Source organism: Ursus maritimus, unplaced genomic scaffold, assembly GCF_017311325.1.
Source record: "Ursus maritimus isolate PB19 unplaced genomic scaffold, ASM1731132v1 scaffold_12, whole genome shotgun sequence".
Classification (NCBI taxonomy): Eukaryota; Metazoa; Chordata; class Mammalia; order Carnivora; family Ursidae; genus Ursus; species Ursus maritimus.
In genome coordinates, this window is record NW_024423564.1 from 2,672,322 (window position 1) to 2,695,523 (window position 23,202).

The 23,202-nt window shown below is 41.4% G+C and overlaps 1 protein-coding gene across 6 annotated transcripts in view; it reads right to left on the reverse strand.

Moving 5' to 3' along the window:
* Window positions 1-3,406: 3,406 nt before the first annotated feature.
* The window catches only part of RPRD2 (regulation of nuclear pre-mRNA domain containing 2), an 89,006-nt gene continuing 69,210 nt past the window's right edge, over window positions 3,407-23,202 (reverse strand). For 2 of the 6 annotated variants that reach the window (XM_040626799.1, XM_040626798.1), the window contains 5 exons: window positions 17,808-18,090; window positions 15,795-16,055; window positions 13,204-13,404; window positions 8,440-9,621; window positions 8,094-8,299 (listed from right to left, as the gene is read on the reverse strand). In XM_040626799.1, the coding sequence (XP_040482733.1) occupies window positions 8,211-8,299; window positions 8,440-9,621; window positions 13,204-13,404; window positions 15,795-16,055; window positions 17,808-18,090 (2,016 nt within the window). In that variant the 3' untranslated portion in view covers window positions 8,094-8,210. Of the gene's footprint in view, window positions 9,622-13,203; window positions 13,405-15,794; window positions 16,056-17,807; window positions 18,091-23,202 lie in introns of all 6 variants that reach the window. The other 4 variants (XM_040626800.1, XM_040626801.1, XM_008695712.2 and 1 more) reach the window with 2 other exon arrangements.

Genomic DNA, 23,202 nt, shown 5'->3' on the forward strand with positions numbered 1-23,202 from the left:
TTTTTCTCTGCAGGGTACATCACTTGGAGGGCCAAACAGGCCTTTAATATAGAGTGAAAAGAGGGGTCCAATAAAAAGCCAAGAAAGGAAGTGTCTTACCAGATTTTCTCTAACCAAAGTTAAGGAAAAATAAGTGTTCAGGAAATAATGCCACCAGATTTCAGAGACGTCCAAGGAAAAGGCAATCTTCAGTTAAGGGTATCCTAGACCACTGGTCACATTTTAGGAAATTCTCAGCTTTACTCCGCTTTTAGAATAAACATCACAAGTTAGCTAAAACTTTGGTTGAACAGGTATTATTTTTATATTCCTAAACTATATGTAAGAATGCTCTCCACTGAAGGTAACGTACATTTCCACTTGTCATCAGGATCAACATATACCTCCAAATCTCTTAGCTCTTCACAAAAATTTCCCTGCACCAAAGTAAGAAAGATACCAGAGGTAAAAAAGAGAAATTTAAGAGGATAAAATATATAAAGAAAGGTTTATGTCATTGTCACCAAATGCTTTCGAAGCCCAGAGAACTAGCCAAGTGGCTAAAAGTGCAAGTGTGGGGAGGTTAGGTTTATTTAAAAACAAAAAACAAAACAAAACAAACAAAAAAACCCCACAACTCCTTAGTGATGAAGATGTGGGATGGGGCCAAGCTTTAAGATGCCAAGAAACTTTGCTTTAAGTGTAGCCACATTTGATTAAAAAAAAAAAAAAAAGAGGGGTAAGCTTCCTACCAGGGCATAGGGATGAGTTGAAATGTTTTGAAAACAAAGGCTTCGGCTTACCTAGAATCTCTACTATGACTTCCCTTACTCCAAGACACAACTAGTCCAAGTCCGTAGAATAGAAACAGAAACAGCCATCTCCATCCTCTCCCCTCCCCCCGCCCTTTAAATGACCCTGATTTGTCAGGTGAGGCCAAACACAGGAGCCAGTGCAGGAATGTGTCAGCTTAGGTTGATGTTGAAGTAAAAAACAAAGGCAAGAGCAAAGTACTGTGAAAGTCCTAGATACATCTCTTGAAGGCAATGTATGACTAAGGCCCACTACACGATAATCAAGATTTCAAATTAATCCCTCACTAAGCTCTACTGCCCATGGCAATGATCTGGTTATCTAGAAGATACAGGATCTGAAGTGTTGTTTCACCTAAGTGTAAAGGATTCCTGGCCAGGGAAGGAAGAAACAAGGAACTGGACGCTGCTCCTTTCTTTCTACCCATTCCAGCTGAAATATGGCAAGGAAGATATAGAAAGTTTCAAGTTCTCTTAGCTCCTCTTTCCCACAAATTATGCAGCAAAGGATTTGAGTAATTCGCATAAAGGGGACAGTACGGGGATGAGGAAGGAAGTAAAGTTGTTGGAACATCTAACTTGCTATGAACCCAGCTGACCCAGGGCAGACTGGTTTAGCCAGCACCCCTGTGAATCAAAAACCTGTAGCCTGTACTTGTTTTCTCTGTTGGCACTGGTCACTAGCCCCTCCACCCACATCTGTATTTTCAACTTTTGACTCTTGGTACAGTGTGAACAAAGGGAAAGGAGAGAAAGCAAAATAAAATGATCGGGCCATAAGGTAACTGCAGTATCAATTCCTAAATAGGTATCAGCCTTCTTACACCCTTTTCTGTGGACTTGCAACCAAGCATAAAATGCTCCCCCGCCGTTAGTCAGAAGCAATTTGATACTTAATTTTACATTGCACTTGCTCCTTTCCTTTAAAGCATGTGTATTTCTCCTTACTTCTAAAGAGGGAGAACAGATTGTTTTAATACTTAAGAGCTGCTAGCTCACTTGCAGGTGAATCTCTTGGAGCTGTCTATGCAGTCTCAATGAGTTATTACTTGGCAATTGTGAACTGCAGCTGACCAGACTTGTCTATACAGTTACTCATAAGCAAGTATGAGAAACGCCCCAATTCCCCAAAACCCATTTGGATGGTGTTCGTGTTACTGTCTACATACATGAGGAGGGTAACTCATCCCTCTTATACAAGATTGGCTTAAATAAAAACAATTTTAGGGGATGAAGTTATGCATTTTCAACATGCGCAGAAAGACCACTGTGTGAGTCTAAAAGCTGTTGCTTCCTTGGAGATGGAGAAAATCAGTTGGCCAAGTCAAGGTTCCAGGAGGGGACAAGGAAAAGGGTGAGCAAGATTCCAGAAGCAGCCAGTACAATTTTAACACCCTACATAGTGGGTGTGTTCCTAGGCTATTTCTGAAGTGTCCGGTGACACATGCGTGTAGCTTCATGTAATGACAGCTATTTAGAGCCTTCTACCCTGCCAGTGACCCAGGCGGGGGCTAGATCCAGTGACTCTCTCTTTACCCCTTAAAGCCAACATTCCATTTATTAAGCTTCACTGGGGTATGAAAAAGGGATGGGGCAAGAGAAGGGGGTTAAGTGTGGCTTATGTATGACAGGCTGCCAACATGCAGCAAGAAGGGTAGATGGGGTAAAGAACTGACCAGAAGGAACCCTACCAACACCGCCCCTGCCAACTCTATGCTTGCTTAAAATTTTTTTGAGGGGCGGGCAGAAAATCTTAAGTAGGCTCCACGCCCAAAGTGGAGCATAACATCGGGTTTAATCTCACAACCCTGAGATCATGAGACCTGAGCCAAAATCAAGAGTTGGACACTTAACTGAGTCATCCAGGCGGCCGCTCTACGCTTGCTTTAAAAATGCTTCTTCACTTACAATTGTACAACTTTTTGCATACACAAATTATTATCCATACAATATATCTCACTTCATTACCAACCACTCCTTGAGTATCTTCTCTGCACCCCACCCATCATCCCTTTTCAAAACTGAATCACACAAAGGATCAAACAGAAAACCCACAAGGTCATGGAGATCTGAGAGGCTCAGATTGCCTTCAGTGACACTGAATGCTGAAGTCAAAGGGGACACCTGGATCAGATCAGTGTGAGGGGGAAAGTCAACCACACAACAAAGGAAACCATACTTTATTAAACTGGAAAACAAAAACATAATACTGGGGACAAAGATAAAAAAAAAAAAAGGAATGTTTGGAAGAGAGGCAAGTGTAAGTGGTCACAAGGAAGGGACACGACGGGTGGTGTGGTATCTGTGCCTCAGAAATGGGAAGGCGCACACAGTCCCCTCGCTCCCCCTCGCACTTAAACCAAAAGCCAATACAATCAGATCTTCAGAGATCGACCCAGGATTCCTTTCTGCATCCTGTCGTTGGTTTCACCTTCAGCCCTGGACAGTCACGTAGAAGGGTCTCTGCTGGAGAAAATTTACATTTTCCAACCATAGGCCTGTTCCACAAAGCAGCAGTTTCAGCTCCTGGAGAAGTTCCCTCCTAGTTGCGCTCACCACAGAAGTCAGGAGCCCTTGGTCAAAGCCCCAAATCTCAAAGAAAAATGTCAAACCTTCAGAACTAGTTATTTTATTAAATGATATTAATACACATTCAAAAGGATTTCATTGTTGTTGCCTCTAAAGCATGTACTTGTTTGGTTTTCCACACTGAACACGTGAGAATATCATCCAACATATCTAATTTTAATCTTAACAGGCACCCCCGCCCATTCAAAAAAAAGGGGTGGGGAGGAAAAAAAGGGGGAAAAGCAGTAATTTACAGCGGCTTCAAAACAATTAACAGCTGAAGCTTAATTCTGCATGAACCGGTAACTTCAGGACTGATAGTGAATATTTTGCGATTAGGAAGTCAGCAAGTTCACATTATCTAGATAGGTCAGCTGTACCATATATATGACAAACACTGTATTCCCGGGATCGGAAAGGATAAAACTCCCACTCTGATCATTTTACTTTCCCTGGCATCAAGCCAAATTCTATTTATGCTCACCTTTTAAGGAGGGCAGAGGGGAGCAGGGAGAGGGCTCTCATCTAAGCTGACTGAACAGTAAACTCTTATACAATACTTAAGGACTTGATTTCTGATACTATCACTGAGTTTTAAGTGGTACCAGTGTATTCACGACCCCCCCCACACCAATTCTCTGTCTGTGATTTTACAGTGAGCACCAAGGACCTTAGTAACAACTTTGCATATTCTGCTTACATATAAATCATGTCCTTGCAAAGACACACTATATTATGCTTTCTTTAAAAAAATTTTTGTTTATTATATTTTTAAACTCAGGTTGAAATACAAAAGTCAGAGCATGGGCACGGAGTTTTAAATCACAGACACAGAAAGGATAAAACCCCTTTGTTTCATGTTATGAATACCAGAGTTGTCTTCTTTTGTTTCACTATATCACATATATACATTGTCGTCTTCATTTACTGCTGTAGACAGATTTCCTTAAAGTTAACAGCTGACAGTCACATACAAATCCTCACTTCCATCCCAAAACAAACCCAATGAGGATTTTGTAGCTTAAAAAGCAAAACACCCTGCAAAAAAACCCAACCCTTAAAAGTCCATCTTTTAAACTGTACAACAAGGTCTTCCTTTCATGTATTAGTCATCATGCTTTTGAGGACAATTACCCTGCCCCAACATTCAGGAAGCCACTTTCCTGACATCCCCACATTTTCTGATAAAATCAAATGGTCCGAGAGCCTTTTCAAGTAAACACTACTTTTAGCTTAAACAAGAGCAGCAGAAAGAATTCACATTCTTTTATTCTAGAATGAAAAACATCCCACTTAATTTCTGCAAAAAAATGTTTCAGTTTTGAATCAGTTAGAACTCTCCCTCCCCCTCCCCCCACCCCACCCTTCCTCTTGATCACACTTTTCCCTAAACAAATGTCTCAGGACTCAAGGTAACTATATTGTTTCTTTGCTTTGCTACACTATATACCCCATCCCACACACAAGGTCATGGTATCATGCATTTTTGTGGGGAGAGCTACAGGGCAGAGAGGCTGGAGAGGGTCAAAGACAGAAAGAACAGTTGACTTAAGATGAGAAATGCATGAGGAAGATGAAGGGCTTTCAGCCTCCTAACCACAGAACACATGGCGCGCCCAAATAAATAACATGGAATAAATTACACAAAAACTCCCGAACTACGACGCACAACTGGTTTAAGCTGCTCTTTATCTGAAAAGCAAGTTTATTCTGACACAAAGAATCATCTTCTGTCACTATGATGTCCACTCTCCTCCATCTTTAATATTTCACTAGAGGAATCCAAAACAATCCTCATACTTCCTACAGTTAGTTCTGTGCTCACTTGGAAGAAAATATGAAACTTGCTAGAATTCCCTTTAAAAAAAAAAAATTGTTTTACTTATCTAGGTGGAGATTACCAGTGTGTATGCCTTGGGGTAAGACACTAAATAATACAAAATAATAGTAAAGCAATCTTTGCTTTTCAGTGTTCTTAGAAAAAAGTTATAAACACTCAAAGCGTACTGATTGTCTTTTTTCCCAGTACTAGTTGTAGAAATACAAAGAAGCCTTTCAGTTTGGGGAGAAGGAAAGCACACACTTCTCATGTAAAATGACTAAGGGCAGAAACATTCTTTATTTCCTATTGGGAGTGGAAGGTGAGGATAAGGCTTGAGCCTTGAAATGTGACGGGCTGTTAGCTGTAGAATGGGGTAAATTTGGATTTCTCAGGTCCTCTGTGAAGATATGTATAGTGATACCCACTTATCATTAAGACACACCCAAAGACGTGTAAAGCTTTGAAAGATACTACTGAACCTCCTCTTCTGAAATACCAAGAACAGGGGTAAATACAGGACTAGGGCAAGGAGGAAAGAAAGATACAGGCCCATAGTTCCCTTTCCCTAGTAGTTAACCTTTGTTAAAAACCACCAACAAATATCACTTACATTAGGGAGGCACCATGGTAAAAATGTCTACCTTTTACATTAAAAAATTCAGGGATAAAATTTTAGTTTCGCCTTTATACCAGTTGTCAACTGTCATGACTTTCTTTCCAGCCAAAGCAGAAGTGAAAACTGAGGGAGAAAAAGTCAAGAAAGAAAAGCAGGAAGCAAGAGCTTGGTGCAAGACATATCAAACTACCTCCAAGTCTCCCATTCTCATTGATGAGGGAAGGGTAGGTCACATCGCACTGTTAATGGTTCCTTTCTCTAACTCTGTATTGGAGTTACACCTTGTCTTAATCTACAGATTATATCCAGTCCCCTTTCTTTCCTTCCAAGGATAAAGAGGAATAATTTTTACTAGTACAGAAGGAGATCTGTATCTCCTAAAGTTAATGATGGATAGTCCTTAGAAGAGGATTTTATTTTTTTAATTAAGATTTCAGGAGAAAGGTGAAGAACCCAACTTCAATACGTCTTTAAAAACAAAACAAACTTGACAGGTCCACGGTCTCCCACCTATCTTCCCTTGCAACATCTTTTGGCTTGTCAGCAGGGCACAGAGCATACAGGAAAGGGAGCCACGCTGGTCACAGTAGTTACTTAATGGGAGAGAGAAGGGGACAAGAATCCTTCTATTGACTACGTGATAAGCCAAACCCAAAATAACATCCCAACATTGCACATGTCATTCTCTGTACTGATGGAAGTTTTATTTCAAATGTAATAATACTCTTCAATAAATGGGGTAAAATAAAATCTGTTTTCCTCCCCACACCTCAAACCCCCAGCCAAGTGAAGTGGCTTTGGTTGTGTTTCTTTGCCCCCCGCCCCCTTTAAAATACAAGTAGCTTGGGGAAGGTCGGTAAGTGCAGTGGGAGGGAGGACTGGATGGAATAGTGAAATGTAAGCATGTATGACTTTTTAATTTGGAAGGGAGGCCCTTTGTCATTAAAAAAAATAAGTCAAAGGAAGGAAAACAAATAAAAACAACAATAAACCAAACTCCTACTTCCAATGCTCTCTAGACTGTTCAAAATGCTTTTCCCTTGGTTTCCATCAGTACCTGGGAGGGAAGAATGGGCGTTTTGGTGCAAAGAACGGAGGGCCCCTAGCAAAAGGTGGCCTGGGTCTCTTTAGACTGTGGAACGGGTCTCTGCTGAGAAAAGGTTCCCTAGGCCGAAAGTCTGGCCGGGGATTCCGCAAAATCATACCACTCCGGTTGATGGCGTCTCTGTGTGAGGGACCCAAGTGGGGGCCACTGCTGCTGTTGTTGCCTCCCCCACCTCCTCCTCCATGGGCTGGGCCCAGGTGCTCCAGAGAATGGGAGGGTAGGCTGAGGCTCTCTCGTACACGGCTAAGGCCAGGGCCGTTGAGGTCCCGTTGGGTGGGGCCTCCATGGTCCCTGGGTCCTGGGAGCACCCCAAAATGCTCAGCCAGGGTCCCTTGAAGGAGGGAACTATGGTCCTTGGGAAATACTGCCACAGCTCCCGCCACTCCGTGCTCTGCCAGTGGTGGGGCTGGGAAGGGTACAACCCCAGAGTGGTCAACGGGGGGTGGAGGAGGAGGTGGAGTAGAAAAGGGAACACCACTCCCCCCACTGCTGCTATGTTCCCCAGGGGGTGGAGGAGGGGGTGGGGTGGGGAAAGGAACTCCGCTGTGCTCTCCAGGAGGAGGGGGTGGGGCGGCATGGGCCAGGGCCGCCTCCTTTGTGAAGGGGTTCGAAAGATCCACAGAGGGTAGATGAGTGGGTGCATCTCGAGAGAAGATACCACCATGATCCTTAGGAGGGGCAGGTGGGGCAGATGATGGCCCCACTGGCTCTCTCTGGAAAGGTGTCCCATGTTCCAAGGGGGACGGGGGGAGATGATGCTCAAATGTTGAGTTGAAACTGTTGGAACGGAAGCTGCCGACACTTTCCTGAAATTGGGGTGCCCGTTCCTTGTATGGTGCCGCTTTAAAGCCAGTGAGGCCTCCGCTGCCCCCACCCCCAAGGGATGCCAACTCAGAGGCACTTGAGGGGCCATTGTCAAAGGAGCTGCCTGAGGTGCTCAGATCAAACCAACCCACCCTTGAAGCCTCACGCCCGTGTCCTCTATTTCCCTTCCCAGGAACTCGGACGGACTCTACGGTCTGTATTGGCTCCCCTGACATCCTCCTATTGGATGCATTATGATAACCCAAGGTTTCTATAGGGGCCCCCTTCTCTTCGGTGCTATCAGGCAAGTCTAAGCAGGAGGAGGAGACTCGGGTTTCTATGCGGTAGTGCTCTTCTTGCTGCTGCTGGTCAGTGGCTGTCAAGCTGGGCTGGGCGAGGTTTGAGAGACCAACACCATCACTTGAAGTGCCCTTGCTGGGTGCCTGGCCAAAATGCTTATCATCTGAGGGCTTTCGGGAGGCGTTTTTAAGCATATTCTTAAACTCAATCGTCGACGTGGTGGAAATGGTGGGGGCCAGGACTTTCTCCACGCCTGGTGTGGGTGGGTGGCCCGTGGGAGCGGCAAGGGTATTCTGCGGAGAGAAAAGGGAACGATGTGGGACTGGGTGAGGAGGGTCTGGGTACTGCTTCTGTGGCAAACCGAGATGCCCAGTGGTAGACTGAGACAAGCTATTGTGGTTGGAGTCAGGGGTGAAAAATGAATCATTCTTACTCGGTGATGGTGACCGGTCAGACCCCGGTTCATTCCCTCTTATGCTGAAGGCACCAAATAGCCCAGGGGAAGAGGAGAGACGGTCACAATTCTCACTAGAGTCCAGGAGGGCCCTTACAGATGGAGGGAAGGCAGACTTTACCCCAAATTCTTGGGCCCTGTGGCTATAACTGGAGAGGATTGGCTGGTACTCGGCGGTATCAGAAAGCTTGCTTGACTTCAGGATAGACTTGGCTGGCTTCTTCTCTAGGTTCATCATGGCCGAGGGCGGAGGCCCTGAATACTCAAAATCTCGGTAATCCTCATCTTCCTGGAAAGAAGTATCTGGATAGAATTTTTCCTGTGAAGAGTCCATCAGGGAAGATGGTCTCTCCATTCCATCAGAAGGCTGCTTATAGGGTGATTCACTGCCCAGGCCAAAAGGTCGATATGTAGGTACAGAATTGGAGAGTTCCCGGGGGTAGCTTTCCTCTCTCCCAGGGGGTGGTGATCTTGTACTGCTGGGTGTTGAGGAACCAGGGCTAATGATCTTAGAAAGCAGGGACATGGTGTCTACACTGCTGGATGTGGGCTTGTCCATCATCTCATCCTGGGTGGGCGTCCCACTCCTTTCATCCCGCACAGGGGTTCCGTCAATGTTGTCGATTGACGTGCTAGTAGGGCCACGCTGGAAGTCTGAGGGGTGGCTTTCTGCTGGGGCACTGGACCCCAAGCTGCTCAGGATTGGGATGTTTAAGTTTAAGCCACTGAAACCAGGATTACCTTTTAAGAAGTTGTGGATCTTCATTTCCAGGCTTGGAGACGTGGACTCGGACTCCAGCTTTGGCTTGGAGATCTCTGAAGATTGGCACATGGCAACTTCAGTAGGTGGGGCAGCAGGGTTAGTAGTGTGGGTTCCTGTAAACCCAAGAGAGTTGGATGGTAGCTTAAAAGTAGTGCTTGGGAGCCCTGGGCTTTGCCCAATTGAGGCCTTGCTGGCTGATGTTGAAGAGACTTCAGAAGTTGATGAATTAGGAGAATAGCTGAAGCTTTTGGGAATAAAGGACTGCGTATTGGAGGGCAGATTTCTTCCTTTTATGCTAGAGACTGTGGTGTTGGCAGGGGAAGCTGAAGTGCTCTGGGATACAGCTTCACTGGCTGGGACTGGGTTCCCAGTAACACTTTGAAGTAAAGATGACAGGCCTGTAGAAACAGAGATTAGAGGAATTAAAAAGAACAACTGCCTACCTTACAATAAAAACAATGTAGGCTAATCGGATATTCTCATTCATGCCAGTGGGAACCAGATAGACATTAAAATATGAGGCCAAAGGGAACTCAGACCAAACAAGCAATGGCTAAATGTCATAGAAAATATTGGACCTATTTCTCAGTATAAAGAGAGCAAATTACTGAAATGTTTCTAGTACAGTCATCAAACATGTCCAACATGGCATAATAAAAGACAACAGGAAAGGCAAGATTTTAGTGTCAGAATCATTCATAGTTTAAACAAGACAAAGCAGGAAAAGAAAGGAGGCAAAATTATCCTTAAAATAACACTTTGAGCCAGTATTTCTTAACGTTTGATCTGTGGAACTGTTTCTCTAAACGCAAATAGATATTCTGTCCAACCCTTCCTTTCCAGCCTCCACAATTGTTTCTAGTAAGTTAACGTACACTGCTATTCTCAGGAAAGAGAGTGTATGCACATCACTGAAATTTATTTCAACAGGGTCACTTTTTTCAAACGTCTCTTGCTAGGCTTTGGGGAAACAATGCTTTTAGTTATCATTTTTGGTTGTAAAACGTAGCAGTAGGAAACATACAAACACACACCACAAAGAATTACAAAACTAGACCACCTTATAGCTTGGAAAATCCAAGAATTATTCATCTACCCAGGCTGACACTGATGAGATTCAAACCTACTCACTGATAGACAAAACCTCAGAAGCTCTGAGAAAGAATTCTTTGGGGTAAAGGCTGAAGTCCACCAAAGCAAACTGCTCCTGCAGAAAATTTTTTAGAAAAATACTTGACCAAGAGATAAATAGGAAGTTCTATAAATTCAATCATCTTTTAGAAAATTTAACCAATTTCTGGTTATAAATGAAAACTTTTTGTGCATACTTCACCCAAGTTTATAGCTTTTAGTCATACACTAAACCTGTTCTTTCATAATGATATGGGGAAAGAAAACATTATTTCAGAGGATACTTTAATGTTTCTTCAAAATTTCAATTTTAATCCAATATTTACTAAGAGATTTAAGCTCTAAAGAATTCTGAGATCACTCCATCCTTGGAACATTTTTAACTGCCAACTACTTCTATAAAATAAGTGCATGATTTTTGTTACCCACTGTTCACTGAATAATTGAAATATCTTTTATTTCAATTATTCTCCTGAAAAATATACTCGTTTCATTTCCAAAAAGTTCTCTGGCTATGTAACTTACCCACACTAACAGTTTGATTTAATTCTTAGTAGCCACGTTATACCAAAACAAGAAGTCCTCAAGCAGTAGAATGTGATATATGATGTCATATGATTTTTAAAAGATACTTCAGCATATCTTTCAGACATTGTGGGATAAAATCTTGTTAAGATAGACACTACTCAGATTTCTGGTAATAGGTGAGATGGTCTCTTCCCACTAAACCACCAAATATTACTTTTCTTCAATCTTCACAGGTTATACTCTATCGCCCTTTTGCCCACTGAAGTCGTTCTTTTGTACTGAAAACCTGTCACTAATAGTTGTGGGTGACACAATCAGAGATTCTAAGAGATTCCTTCTACAGTCTTTTACAAGTCAAGAATTCGATTTCCCACAAGGAAATGAAAAGTGATGAACTACCCTGTTACTCTACAAAGGTGGTTTTTTGGGGTTTTCAGAAAAACATTGTCAGAACACACTTAGTTCTGCTCAAATTCTGCCTGACAAGAAAGTCCACAAGACACTGGTACAGTAATCTACTGAAAGGAAAAGCTGTAAATATTATTATACCTATCTAAGAGGCCAATAAAAACAAGTGAGTTCAACACTTTTACCGTAACTGTAGGATGGTGACATTAGAGGGCCTAGAAAGGAAAAATCATAACCATGCTGATCCCTCAAGCTAATTATCTCTAAAATTCATACTATTAGATGTGCTGTAGTATATCATGAATCCTTTATTGCTGGTGCCAACATATGGTAGCTGTGGATTACTATTTAATAGCATTTAATTCTGTGTAACAAAACTCTCCTATATCTTATCTAAAGGCAAAGTTCACTATAATCCAGTCCTTGGCTAATCCATTTACAGAATAGTTTAGGAAATAAGAAAATTAATAGATACCTGTTCTGCTCTCTATTCATATAAAGCAGGGCTTCTCAACCTTAGCACACTGACATTCTGGCCTGGACTATTCTTTGTTGTGGCGGCTGTCCTCTGTACTGTAGGATGTTTCACAGCTCTGGCTTCTACCCACTAGATGCAGTAGCACTTGAACCCCCACCCCAGTTGGGACAAACAAAAACGTGTTCAGACATTGCCAAATGTCCCCTTGAAGCTCCCGGCTGAGAACCTCTATAGAGAGTTAAACTGCTATATTGAAGATACTGCTCTAGCCTTCGTAATTCATTGCATAATTATACTTAGGTGCTAAATAAAGATTGTGTTGGTATCTGGAGGGTCTGAGAAGAGAGAGCAGGTAAGCTTTATGAAAAAATGTTAGAAGCAGACAGTTTTAGACACCGAACAGATAATTAGCAAAGCTGAATAGATACGTTCAAATAAGGTAGAGATTATAGGTAGGCGAACACAAAAAATATGTGGTATACCTATAAATAGAGGCCTGTATAAAATATTAGGACATAAAAAAAGAAAATCATGTCTCATAAAGATTTTTTTTTAAAGATTTAATTTATTTGAGAGAGACTGACAGAGAGAAAGAGAGGAAGAGAGAGAGAGAGAGAGAGCATGAGCAGGGGGAGCAGCAGGCAGAGGGAGAGGGAGAAGCAGACTCCCCACTGAGCAGGAAGCCTGATGCGGAACTTGATCCCAGGACCCTGGGATCACAACCTGAGCCAAAGGCAGATGCTTAACTGACTGAGCCACCCAGGCACCCTCAGAAGATTTTTTTTTTAAAGATATATTTATTTGAGAAAGAAAGAGAGAAAAGGGGAGGGGGCAGAGGGAGAGAGAGTCTTAAGCAGACTTTGTGCTAAGTGCAGAGTTCGATGTGGGGCTTGATCTCACAGCCCTGAGATCACGACCTGAGCTGAAACCAAGAGTTGGACGCTTAACAGATTGCACTACCCAGGCGCCCCATCTCATAAGATTTTTGATAGTAGACTGACCTTTCTTACTGTCTTTAGCTTTGGTTAACACTAAAAATGTAAACCTCAATATATACTGTTAAGAGCTGGAATAAATGCAGCCCCCAGGGGCTGGGGGTCATTGTGTAGGTGAAAGAACACTGGACTCCAGTCAAAAAAACTGGCTTTTAGTCTTATTTCATCACTGAATAGATAAATGCGTGACCTTAAGCAGATCACATCACCTCACTAGCCTTAATCTCACCTGAAAAGGAGGGGATTAGACTAGACGGTATTAAGTCTCTTTCAGCTTTGACATTTCGCAATTCTATCAATACCAGCTTGTAGATGATACATATAAAGATGATAAACTGTACTATACATTCCATGACTTTGGATTCCTCAGAAATGGAATCCAGGATTAAGCCAGAGGCAAACACTCACAATTCAGATCCCTCTGGCATGTGTCGGTTTACCTTGCAGTGCTGGGGCTGACTGCGTCTGGGTTTTAGAAAGAGCAGAGAGAATGCTCTCTGGGGTGATCTCCACCTTCGAGAGGATATTTGCCAGAGGATTGTGAGATGTTGTCGGGGCAGGTGCAGGTGTTTTTAGGCCACTGCTGAGGTTGCTGGGACTTGTAGGAGTTCCTGGAGAAGGTCTTGATGCAGGACTGACCCCTGGTGGCAGAAAGATTAACTCAAGAAAATGCGATTCAAAATGACCATTAAATTCATATTTTTCCACTCAAACAGGAATGCTTCTGTGACAGATCCATAAATAAGGCATTTCATGACTTGTACAAAGAAAAATTGAAAATTAGATTAAAATCTGCTCCTGTCGACTTGGAACACCCCTAAAAAGTAAACAAGTATTAAGTTTTTTTCATATGTATTTGTTAGTTTTAAGAGCCGGTAGAGATTTAGGGACCCTATTTCTTTTTTCTCTACCAAATGAAACCTACACCTCAGAGTCCTAGAGGGGCTCAATAAGTATTAATGGCTGATTATGATCAGAGCCATTACAAACGTATAACTCGGCCACTACATAATTCTATGTGATTAATAAGTTATTTGCTTTTGAAATGGCCTTAAAAATGGAGACTGTATAAGCAACTTCCTTTGCATGTTTACATTTAAATTTTTTTTTAAAGTAGGCTTCATACCCAAGATGGGGCTCAAACTCACGACCCCGAGATCAAGCACCCTCCAGGGACTGAGACAGCCAGGCGCCCCTACATCTTTATATTTTAAAACATTGGGTTAATTTTTAATATAGAAAAAAAAGGTATATAAAAAGAAGAGGAAATAATTTTTGAGTGACCAAAAATATGAACAGGCATTTCACAAGGAAAACTAAATGATAAACAAATGAAAAAGTTTTTACCATATCTTAATCAAACAGATGTAAATTAGAACAAATGACTTTTTTTTTTTTTTTTTTTTTTGGAGAGAGAGAGTTGGGGGGCAAAAGGGACAGAGGGAGGTGGGGAGAGAGAATTTTAAGCAGGCTCCACGCCCAGCGGGAAGCCCGACATGGGGCTTGATCTCACAACCCTGAGATCATGGCCTGATCCAAAATCAAGAGTCGGATGCTCAACCGACTGAGCCACCCAGGCGCCTGACTTTTTTTTTTTTTTTTTAAGTAATCTCTACACCCAACATGGGGCTTGAACTCACAACCCTGAGATCAAGAATTGCATGCTGGGATGCCTGGGTGGCTCAGTTGGTTAAGCGTCTGCCTTCAGCTCAGGTCAAGATCCCAGGGTCCTGGGATAATGTCCTGCATCAGAATCCCTGCCCAGTGCGGAACCTGCTTCTTCCTCTGCCTGCCGCTCCCCATTCGTGCTCTCTCTGACAAATAAACAATAAAGTCTTAAAAAAAAGGGGCGCCTGGGTGGCTCAGTCCATTGAGCACCTGCCTTCGGCTTGGGTCATGATCCTGGAGTCCTGGGGTCCTGCATCAGGTTCCCTGCTCAGTGGCGAGTCTGCTTCTCCCTCTCCCTCTGCCCCTGCTCATGTGTTCTCTCTTTCACTCTCTCTCTCCCTCAAATAAATAGTAAAATCTTAAAAAAAAAAAAAAAAAAAAAAAAGTTGCATGATTGGGGCACCTGGCTGGCTGAGTCAGTGGAGCATGGAACTCTTGACCTCAGGGTTGTGGGTGGGAGGCCCATGTTGGGTGCAGAGACTACATGTTTAAAAAAAAAGAGTTGCATGCTCTACTGACTGGGCCAGCCAGGTGTCCCCAAACAAATGACTTTTTAAGACTGAATTTGACAAGGTATTAAAATTAGAAAACAGTGTTGTAGAGGCTGAGGAACAATGGAGACTTTTATGTGCTTGCCACATACGGTAGTACATTTTTGGTCATCGTTTTAGTTTTAGCATGAAAAGACTAAAAACCTACATGTTGATTTTTTTGGTCTTCATCTTTTAGAAAAGTATATTTAAGTTTTTATAAAGAAATAGTTGGGATTTTCTTCAAAACAATCAAGATTGGGTAAGGCACAGCAGAAATAAGACTGGCCATGTGTTTCTACTGCTGAAGAGGAGTGATGAGTACATGGAGGTGCTCTACTTTTGTAGATTTTCATTAAAATTTCCAAGAAGGTAAAAAAAAAGCCCTTATATACTCAATCATTTAGGAAGGGTTATGTATAAAGTTTAACATCAAGGTTGTTCATTATTCTTTATAATAGTGACTGGAAACATACCAGATGCCCAGTAATAAAGGCTTAGATAAATAAATTCATATACAATATACTTCAATTATTGAAAGAAAAATTATTATAAATATTTAATCTACCAAATCATTCTCTCTCTCTCAAATACACACACACACACGTAAGGTTAGACACAAGTGGTGTCCTTTGGGGGGGTAGGAGGACTGCAAATATTTATTTTATTCTCTTATTCTCTAATTTTTCTACAATGACCATGTATTGGTTTTATTTTTTGATTTAAAAAACTACCTTTAATTTTAGGGGAAAAAAAGCAACAAAAAAACAGACTGATGGTTCAATTAGAAAGATGAAAATAAACTTTTTATTCTCTTTATGGGGCTTACTTACCAGTATTTTTCATGACTGATGTTAGGCTGCTAAGGATAGAACTGATCTTTGCCAGATCCACATTAGCCAGGTTTGGCAAAGCCAACGCTGGAGAAGGGGACAGGAGAGAAGTATTCACAGGCTTCGGAAGAGGTGGGGTTGCTGTCATGGTAACAGGCACTGGGGTACATGAAGAGGCCTTTGAGATACTTTCTGTTGGCTTTGCAGATATAGAAGTAGATACAGCTGACTTCTCCACAGGTTTTTCCTTCCTGTCCTCCACTGTTTAAAGAAAAGAGGCAATATTACATTACTGCTTTCCCCACACTCTGCTTCCAGTATGAAACATGTCCTAATATTTCCTGATTTGGGGGCATAAAGCACTACGCTTTAGAGAAAAATCATTCACTACATGATTTTTAAGTAAGTCATACTCTTTTATGCTCCTTCTCACCTTTAATACCTGCTTAAAATAAATTTCCCAAATTCATTTTTTATCTTTTCAAAGCTTTTGCATTTTCTTAGCATTTGTGTATTATTATTATTTTTAAAGATTTTATTTATTTATTCAACAGAGATAGAGATAGCCAGCGAGAGAGGGAACACAAGCATGGGGAGTGGGAGAGGAAGAAGCAGGCTCATAGCGGTGGAGCCTGATGTGGGGCTCGATCCCATAATGCCAGGATCACGTCCTGAGCCGAAGGCAGATGCTTAACCGCTGTGCCACCCAGGCGCCCCAGCATTTGTGTATTAAATTCGTACATTTCTGGGATCATGTTATTATTTGGTACATATTTATGTTCTTTTAGTAGTGATATTTATTGTCATAAATTATCCTGTCCTTTCTTTTCCATTTCTGTGAAAGCTTTCTAAGACATTGAAACTCTGTACATACTTTCTTGTATTTTCTTTTGACTTCCTGAAATTGGCCTAACTGGGGGATACAATTATAGGCACTAACTTGAAACTGCAATAAACTCCTTTTAATACTTTAAAGGCTACGCACTATATGGAGAATGTATTAAATTCAACAGAAGTCCAACTGCCTAAGAAGAATAATTATAAAAGCTGGGGGTGTCACAGAAACAATGCACTGATCCAGGTTAATTTTATTTGTTTGTCTGTGTATGTGTATATGTATGTATGTAATCTCTACACCCAGTATGAGGCACAAACTCCCGACCCTGAGATCGAGAGCGACATGCTCTAACCACTGAGCCAGCCAGGTGCCCCCAGGTTAATTTTGAAAGCATAGTTAGCAAACTATGGCTTTGGAATCTTGAAGGTCAAGAGTGACAGAGGATAAGGAATTCCAGTATAAGTGCCCCTCCCTCTAGAACAGTGCTGTTCAACAGAAATGTAACTCAAGCCACACACACAAATTTAAATTTTCTAGCGGCCACATTAAAAAAAAGTAGAAATGGGGGCGCCTGGGTGGCACAGCGGTTGAGCATCTGCCTTCGGCTCAGGGCGTGATCCCAGCATTGTGGGATCGGGCCCCACATCGGGCTCCTCCGCTATGAGCCTGCTTCTTCCTCTCCCACTCCCCCTGCTTGTGTTCCCTCTCTCGCTGGCTGTCTCTATCTCTGTCGAATAAATAAATAAAATCTTAAAAAAAAAAAAAAAGTAGAAATGGGTAAAATTACGTATTTTATCTCAGTATCTCCCAAATATTTTCATTTCAATACATTAGAAATACAAAAACAATTGAGATATTTACACTTGTTTGGGGTACTAAGTTTCTAGAATCCACTGTGTATTTTTTAATTAGAGCAAATCTCAAGTTGGACAAGTCACATTTCAAACACTCAAGAGTCACATGTAGCTAGTGGCTACCATATTGAATGGACCAGATCTTGAGCAATGATTCTTAGCTTGTGTGGTATACCAAATCCTGAACCAGGATAATGATACCTTGCTGTTCTAATCTTATAAGGATTGAACTATCTTTTAGTACGAGCCTGTGATAGATTGATTGGTAGGAAAGCAAAATAGATAAGGAACAAGTTGCCTATTAATCGCATAAGGACATACCAATGATTTTTGACCCATCATCTTCCACATCTGAAAGTTCCATGTCTTCTACATCACGATTATCTGTCACAGGCTCAGGTGTGGCAGATTTCTCACTCTCCATGGCTGGTGATTGGGATTCCTCACCTCCCATTCCCTGAAAAGGAGACTCAGAACCAGTTGGAGAAGGAGCATCCATGCTTGGGGAAGGGACTGGTGATTCTTCAGGATCAGGAAGGGTTGACTTCAATTGATCCAGCTTTTTCTTTAAATTGTTCACTCGATTAGCGAAGGTTTTATATGCCTAAAAGGGAAAAAGAAGAGTTATTCCTCTGAGAAAAGGACCAAGATGCTACCATTCTGACTTTGACCAGATTCCCTCGTTATTCTTTTTTTTTTTTTTTTAAAGATTTTATTTATTTATTCGACAGAGAGAGACAGCCAGCGAGAGAGGGAACACAAGCAGGGGGAGTGGGAGAGGAAGAAGCAGGCTCACAGCAGAAGAGCCTGACATGGGGCTCGATCCCATAACGCCGGGATCACGCCCTGAGCCGAAGGCAGACGCTTAACCGCTGTGCCACCCAGGCGCCCCCCTCCCTCGTTATTCTTAACTATATCCCTGGTACAAAACAAAACAAAACAAATCATCTGTCAAGCATGGAATAGTTTCCAGTCTCTGCTTTTTGTACTTCCTAAATGAGTATTACCATCCATGCAGTTGCCCAAGTTAGAAACTTAGAGGTTATCTGAACTTAATTCTCCTTCTCTCTCCTCTACTAATCTAAACAACCCAATATTTATTGAGGGCCTAAACGTGCTGGCCAATCTTCTAGGTATTGGAGATATGGCAATGACTCAGAAGACAGACAAAAACCAAATCCATAAATAAAGTACAGCCTAGGAAGTGAAACAGTATGGATTTTTTTAAGAAATAGATTTTTGATTTTAGAATATTTTAGGTATAAAAATCACTGTGAAGATTATACGGAGAGTTCCCAATTATTCCTTTTATTAACCTCTAATCTTAGTATGATACATCTGTCACTATTAATGAACCAATTTTGATAATTATTATTAACTAAAGTCCACATACTTTAGGCAGATTTCCTCAGTTTTTATCTAATGTCCTTCTTCTATTCCAGGATCCTACGTTGGAAACCACAGTACATTTAAGTCATGTCTTCTTAGGCCCCTCTTGTTTGTGAGCTTGTTAGATCTTCCTTGTTTTTGATGACCTTGATGGTACTGGTCAGGTATTTTATAGACTGTCCCTGAAATTTGAGATTTGCCTGATGTTTTCCTCATGATTAGACTGGGGTTATAGGTTTTTGGGAGTAAGACCATAGAGGTAAAGCACTATTGTCATCATGTCATATCAAGGGTACACATAATCAATATGACATGCCATTGTTGATATTAACCTTCATCACTTGGCTTAAGTCCTATTGATCTGATTATCTTAATGCCAATGCCTTAAAACTGTGTGTCTTTTGCTTTTGGTTAAGAGTCTTGGACCAGCAGATTGTGAAATCATTTTGGGTGGTCGAATAAGAAACATTATTTTTAAAAAAGAATGGAACAGGAAAGAATATACTAGAGTTGAGCTTTTACTTCTGGATATACTTGAGTAGCTTGCAGTAGAGCAATGCTCCCACAAGAACAACTAGGAAAGCAAGATATATACACATACATACTGGCACACACACGCACTCATGCACACGTTTCAATGTGCTGTGGAGTGCTGAGGCAACCAAAACTTAAGTGGCAAATCCTACAGCAGGGGGAAACTATGAGGAAAGAAAGCTAAGCTGACATTCTGAAGCTGCCTTTTTTCTCAGGGTTTTGCTGATTTGGGGGAGCCAGGCAAGAATTTGAGAATTCAGGTAAAAGGACAAAGTAGAGGGCCACTACTAAATGTGAAGGAAAAGCAGAGCTTTTTAACAGTCTTGCTGGTCTATAGAGATAAAAATTACGGACACTTGAAAGGCCAAGATTCTGGTGAAAGAGGAAGGACAGAAATGGCTCAACAATATGTTAACTCTTCAAGATATTTCCTGAATTCTGAAGGAGAGGGAATTAAGAAGCCAAGCAGAAAACTTCTGAAAAGAGTAATTTCAACCGTCTCATGTGTTAAGGAGACCAGGATTAGAGTTCAAATAATGCAGTGGAACAGGGGCCCTAGTGATCACCCCACTCAGTGGGAAAACTATGTCCTAGAAGCTGGGAAGAACCAGAAGAAGACAAAGTCATGCCCACACTGCAATTCAGCAGTTCAGTTTCAGATCTGATTACCATGATCAGCTCTCACAACACATGCCTAGCAAGGGAAAGGGTTTATCCTCTCTGGAGGAAGAGAAATCATCCAGAGACTCTATGAACACTTTATTTATTTATTTTTTAAAGATTTTATTTATTTGACAGAGAGACAGCCAGCCAGTGAGAGAGGGAACACAAGGAGGGGGAGTGGGAGAGGGAGAAGCAGGCTCCCAGTGGAGGAGCCTGACGTGGGGCTCAATCCCAGAACGCCGGGATCATGCCCTGAGCCGAAGGCAGACGCTTAACAACTGAGCCACCCAGGTGCCCCTCTACGAACACTTTAATACAAAATGTTAGCGCTCAATATAAAATCAGCCAGCATGCCAAGAGAGAGGACCAAATGACCCAAAAGAAAAAGACATTACAAACAGACCTGTAACAAGTGAAGCCAGTATTGGAATTATCTGACAAAAACAAATAGTTATGTTTCACATGTTCAAGGAAATAGAGAAAAATCCCTTCACAGGGATTTTTAAGATTTTATTAGAGAGAGAGAGAGAGAGAGAGCGAGCACGTGAGCATAGGGGAGGGTTGGAGGGAGAGGGAGAAGCAGGCTCCCCACTGAGCAGAGAGCCCAATGCAGGGCCTGATCCCAGGACCCTGAGATCATGACCTGAGCCGAGGGCAGACGCCACCCAGGTGTCCCTACACACAGGACTGCCCAAGTAAGTGATTATATTGAAGATAAGGGGGATGCGGTTTTACACTGTTAGAAAAAGCAATTACCAACAGGGAAATGGAGAAAACTAGAATGAATCCTGTAGTGCTGGATTAGGACTGTAGAGAACAACGTGATCCCATGGTTTTCAATAGATACAGACAGATACAGAAATTAATATAGATGTGAATGTGTGTGTACATATAGGTTAAGTATGTATATACATACATCTATTTCCTAGTTCTGTACACCGATGTAGTCTGGTAGCTGTGATATCCCAACATCAATGAGTACACCTAATACTCAGATAATTTCTTTTTTTTCTTTAAATATTTTATTTATTTCTTTGTGAGAGAGAGCATCAGAGACAGCACAAGTGGGGAAGAGGCAGAGGGAGAAGCAGACTCCCCACTAAGCAAAGAGCCCAAGTGGGGCTTGATCCCAGGGCCCTGAGATCATGACCTGAGCTGAAGGCAGACGCTTAACTGACTGAGCCACCCAGGTGCCCCACTCAGATGGTTTCTAAATGGTTTTTCACTAAAAGGAACTCAGGCTCCTTGGAAAATGACTGATTCGAGGGCCAGGCAGGAAAATGCAAGATGGGATGGAACACCTTGTTCCAAAAGTACTAAAATGCTCCAAAAATGATGGGGACTTGTAAAAGAACACAGAAAGCAGACTGAAAGGAGATCCCACTTGGCCAAATCTGGGACAATTTGAACATCACAATAATTACTGGTAGCAATTAATTAAAACATAGAATAAGTAAGACTCTATGAGTCCGTATTGATTTAAATAAATGAATAAATTGAAAGTTTGATGATGAGTAAGTTATTTACATAGTTTCAAAATACCTCCCCACAAAACACTTACTAATTACTCTATTACTTTCCTAGGGTTGTGGTAATAAAGTACCACAACTTGGGAGGGTTAAAACAACAGAAATTTATTATCTCCTAATTCTGGTGGCCACAAGTCAACAGGGCTATCCTTCTTTGCCTTTTCCTTGCTTCTGGTGGTAGCCATCAACCCTTTGTGTTCCTTGGCTTGTAGCCACATAACTAAAATTGCTTTGGTTGTCACATGATATTCTCCCTGTGTGTCTGTATCCAAATTTCCTTCTTCTTATAAGGACATGAGTTATATTGCATTAAGGCTTACCCTAATGACCTCAGCTTAACTTGATTACATCTGCAAAGACCCTATTTCCAGGTAAGGTCACATTCATGTGTGCTAGGAATTGGGACTTTAACATCTTTTTGGGATACACAATTCAATCCATAGCAATTACCAAGTGCAAATTTCTGAATGGACAAGCCTGGAAGATACTACATTAATAAGATACCAAAAGGAATAAAACAGGTAGTGGAAGACAGCAAACTTGTGTGATAACTGAAAAAATGGAAAGAGAAGAACACAATCACTTCTATGATATTCCTACGAAAGATGCACAACCTAAATCTGATCATAAAAAACATCACGTAAATCCAAACTGGGGGACACTGTACAAAATACTTTGACTTATAATCTTCAAACATATTTAGAACATGAAAGTCAAGGAAAAGACCGAGGAATTGTTTTAGATGAAAGGAAAATAAAGAGAAATGCAATAAATGCAACCTGTTACTGTGGAAAGAATCTTCTGCTATAAAAACTGGTCAATCTGAATAAGGTTTAAGTATTAATTAATAATAGTATGTCAATGTATGAATTAATTCCTGATTAAATGGCTATACTTAACGGTTGTGAAGGAGAATATAACAGTCTGGTAGGAAAACACACATGAAAATATTTGGGGGTGATGAGGCATCACCAACTTATTTTCAAATGACTCAGGAAAAAAATGTCTTCATAATGTACTTAAGGTGTTTAAGTTCAAGAACATTTCAAAAATCAAAAACAATGAAAAGTTGAAAGACAGGAAAAAATGAAGAAAAAAGATCAATAGAATTTTACCAGAAAATCAAATTCTTTCTAAAAAGAAATCAGGGAAGGGGAGGAAAAAAAAAATCAAATGGTGATTCTAGAACTGAAAAATAGGGCAACTAAAATTAATTGATGGGCTTAACAACAGGTAAGGTTCAGCAAAAGAGAGAATTAATGAATTAGAAGACTGGTTAATAGAAAACATCTAGAAGGAAGCACTAAGAGAAAAAGGATGGAAAATACAGGAAGGAACATAAAAAGACACTTGGAACTCAGTGATGAGATCTAGTTATACATATTAATAGAGTTCCAGGAGGAGAGAAAAGAGAATGGAATAGAAATAATACGAGAATTTGCCGAAATTTGTGAAAAACATCAAGTAATTTGTTATGGGGCGTGACCCTCCAGAGTCATAGGTCCAAGTCCTAACCTTATACACCTCGGAATGTGACAAATTTTTACAGAGGTAATCAAGTTAAAATGAGGTCGTCAGGGTGGGCCTTGAGCCAAAATGAA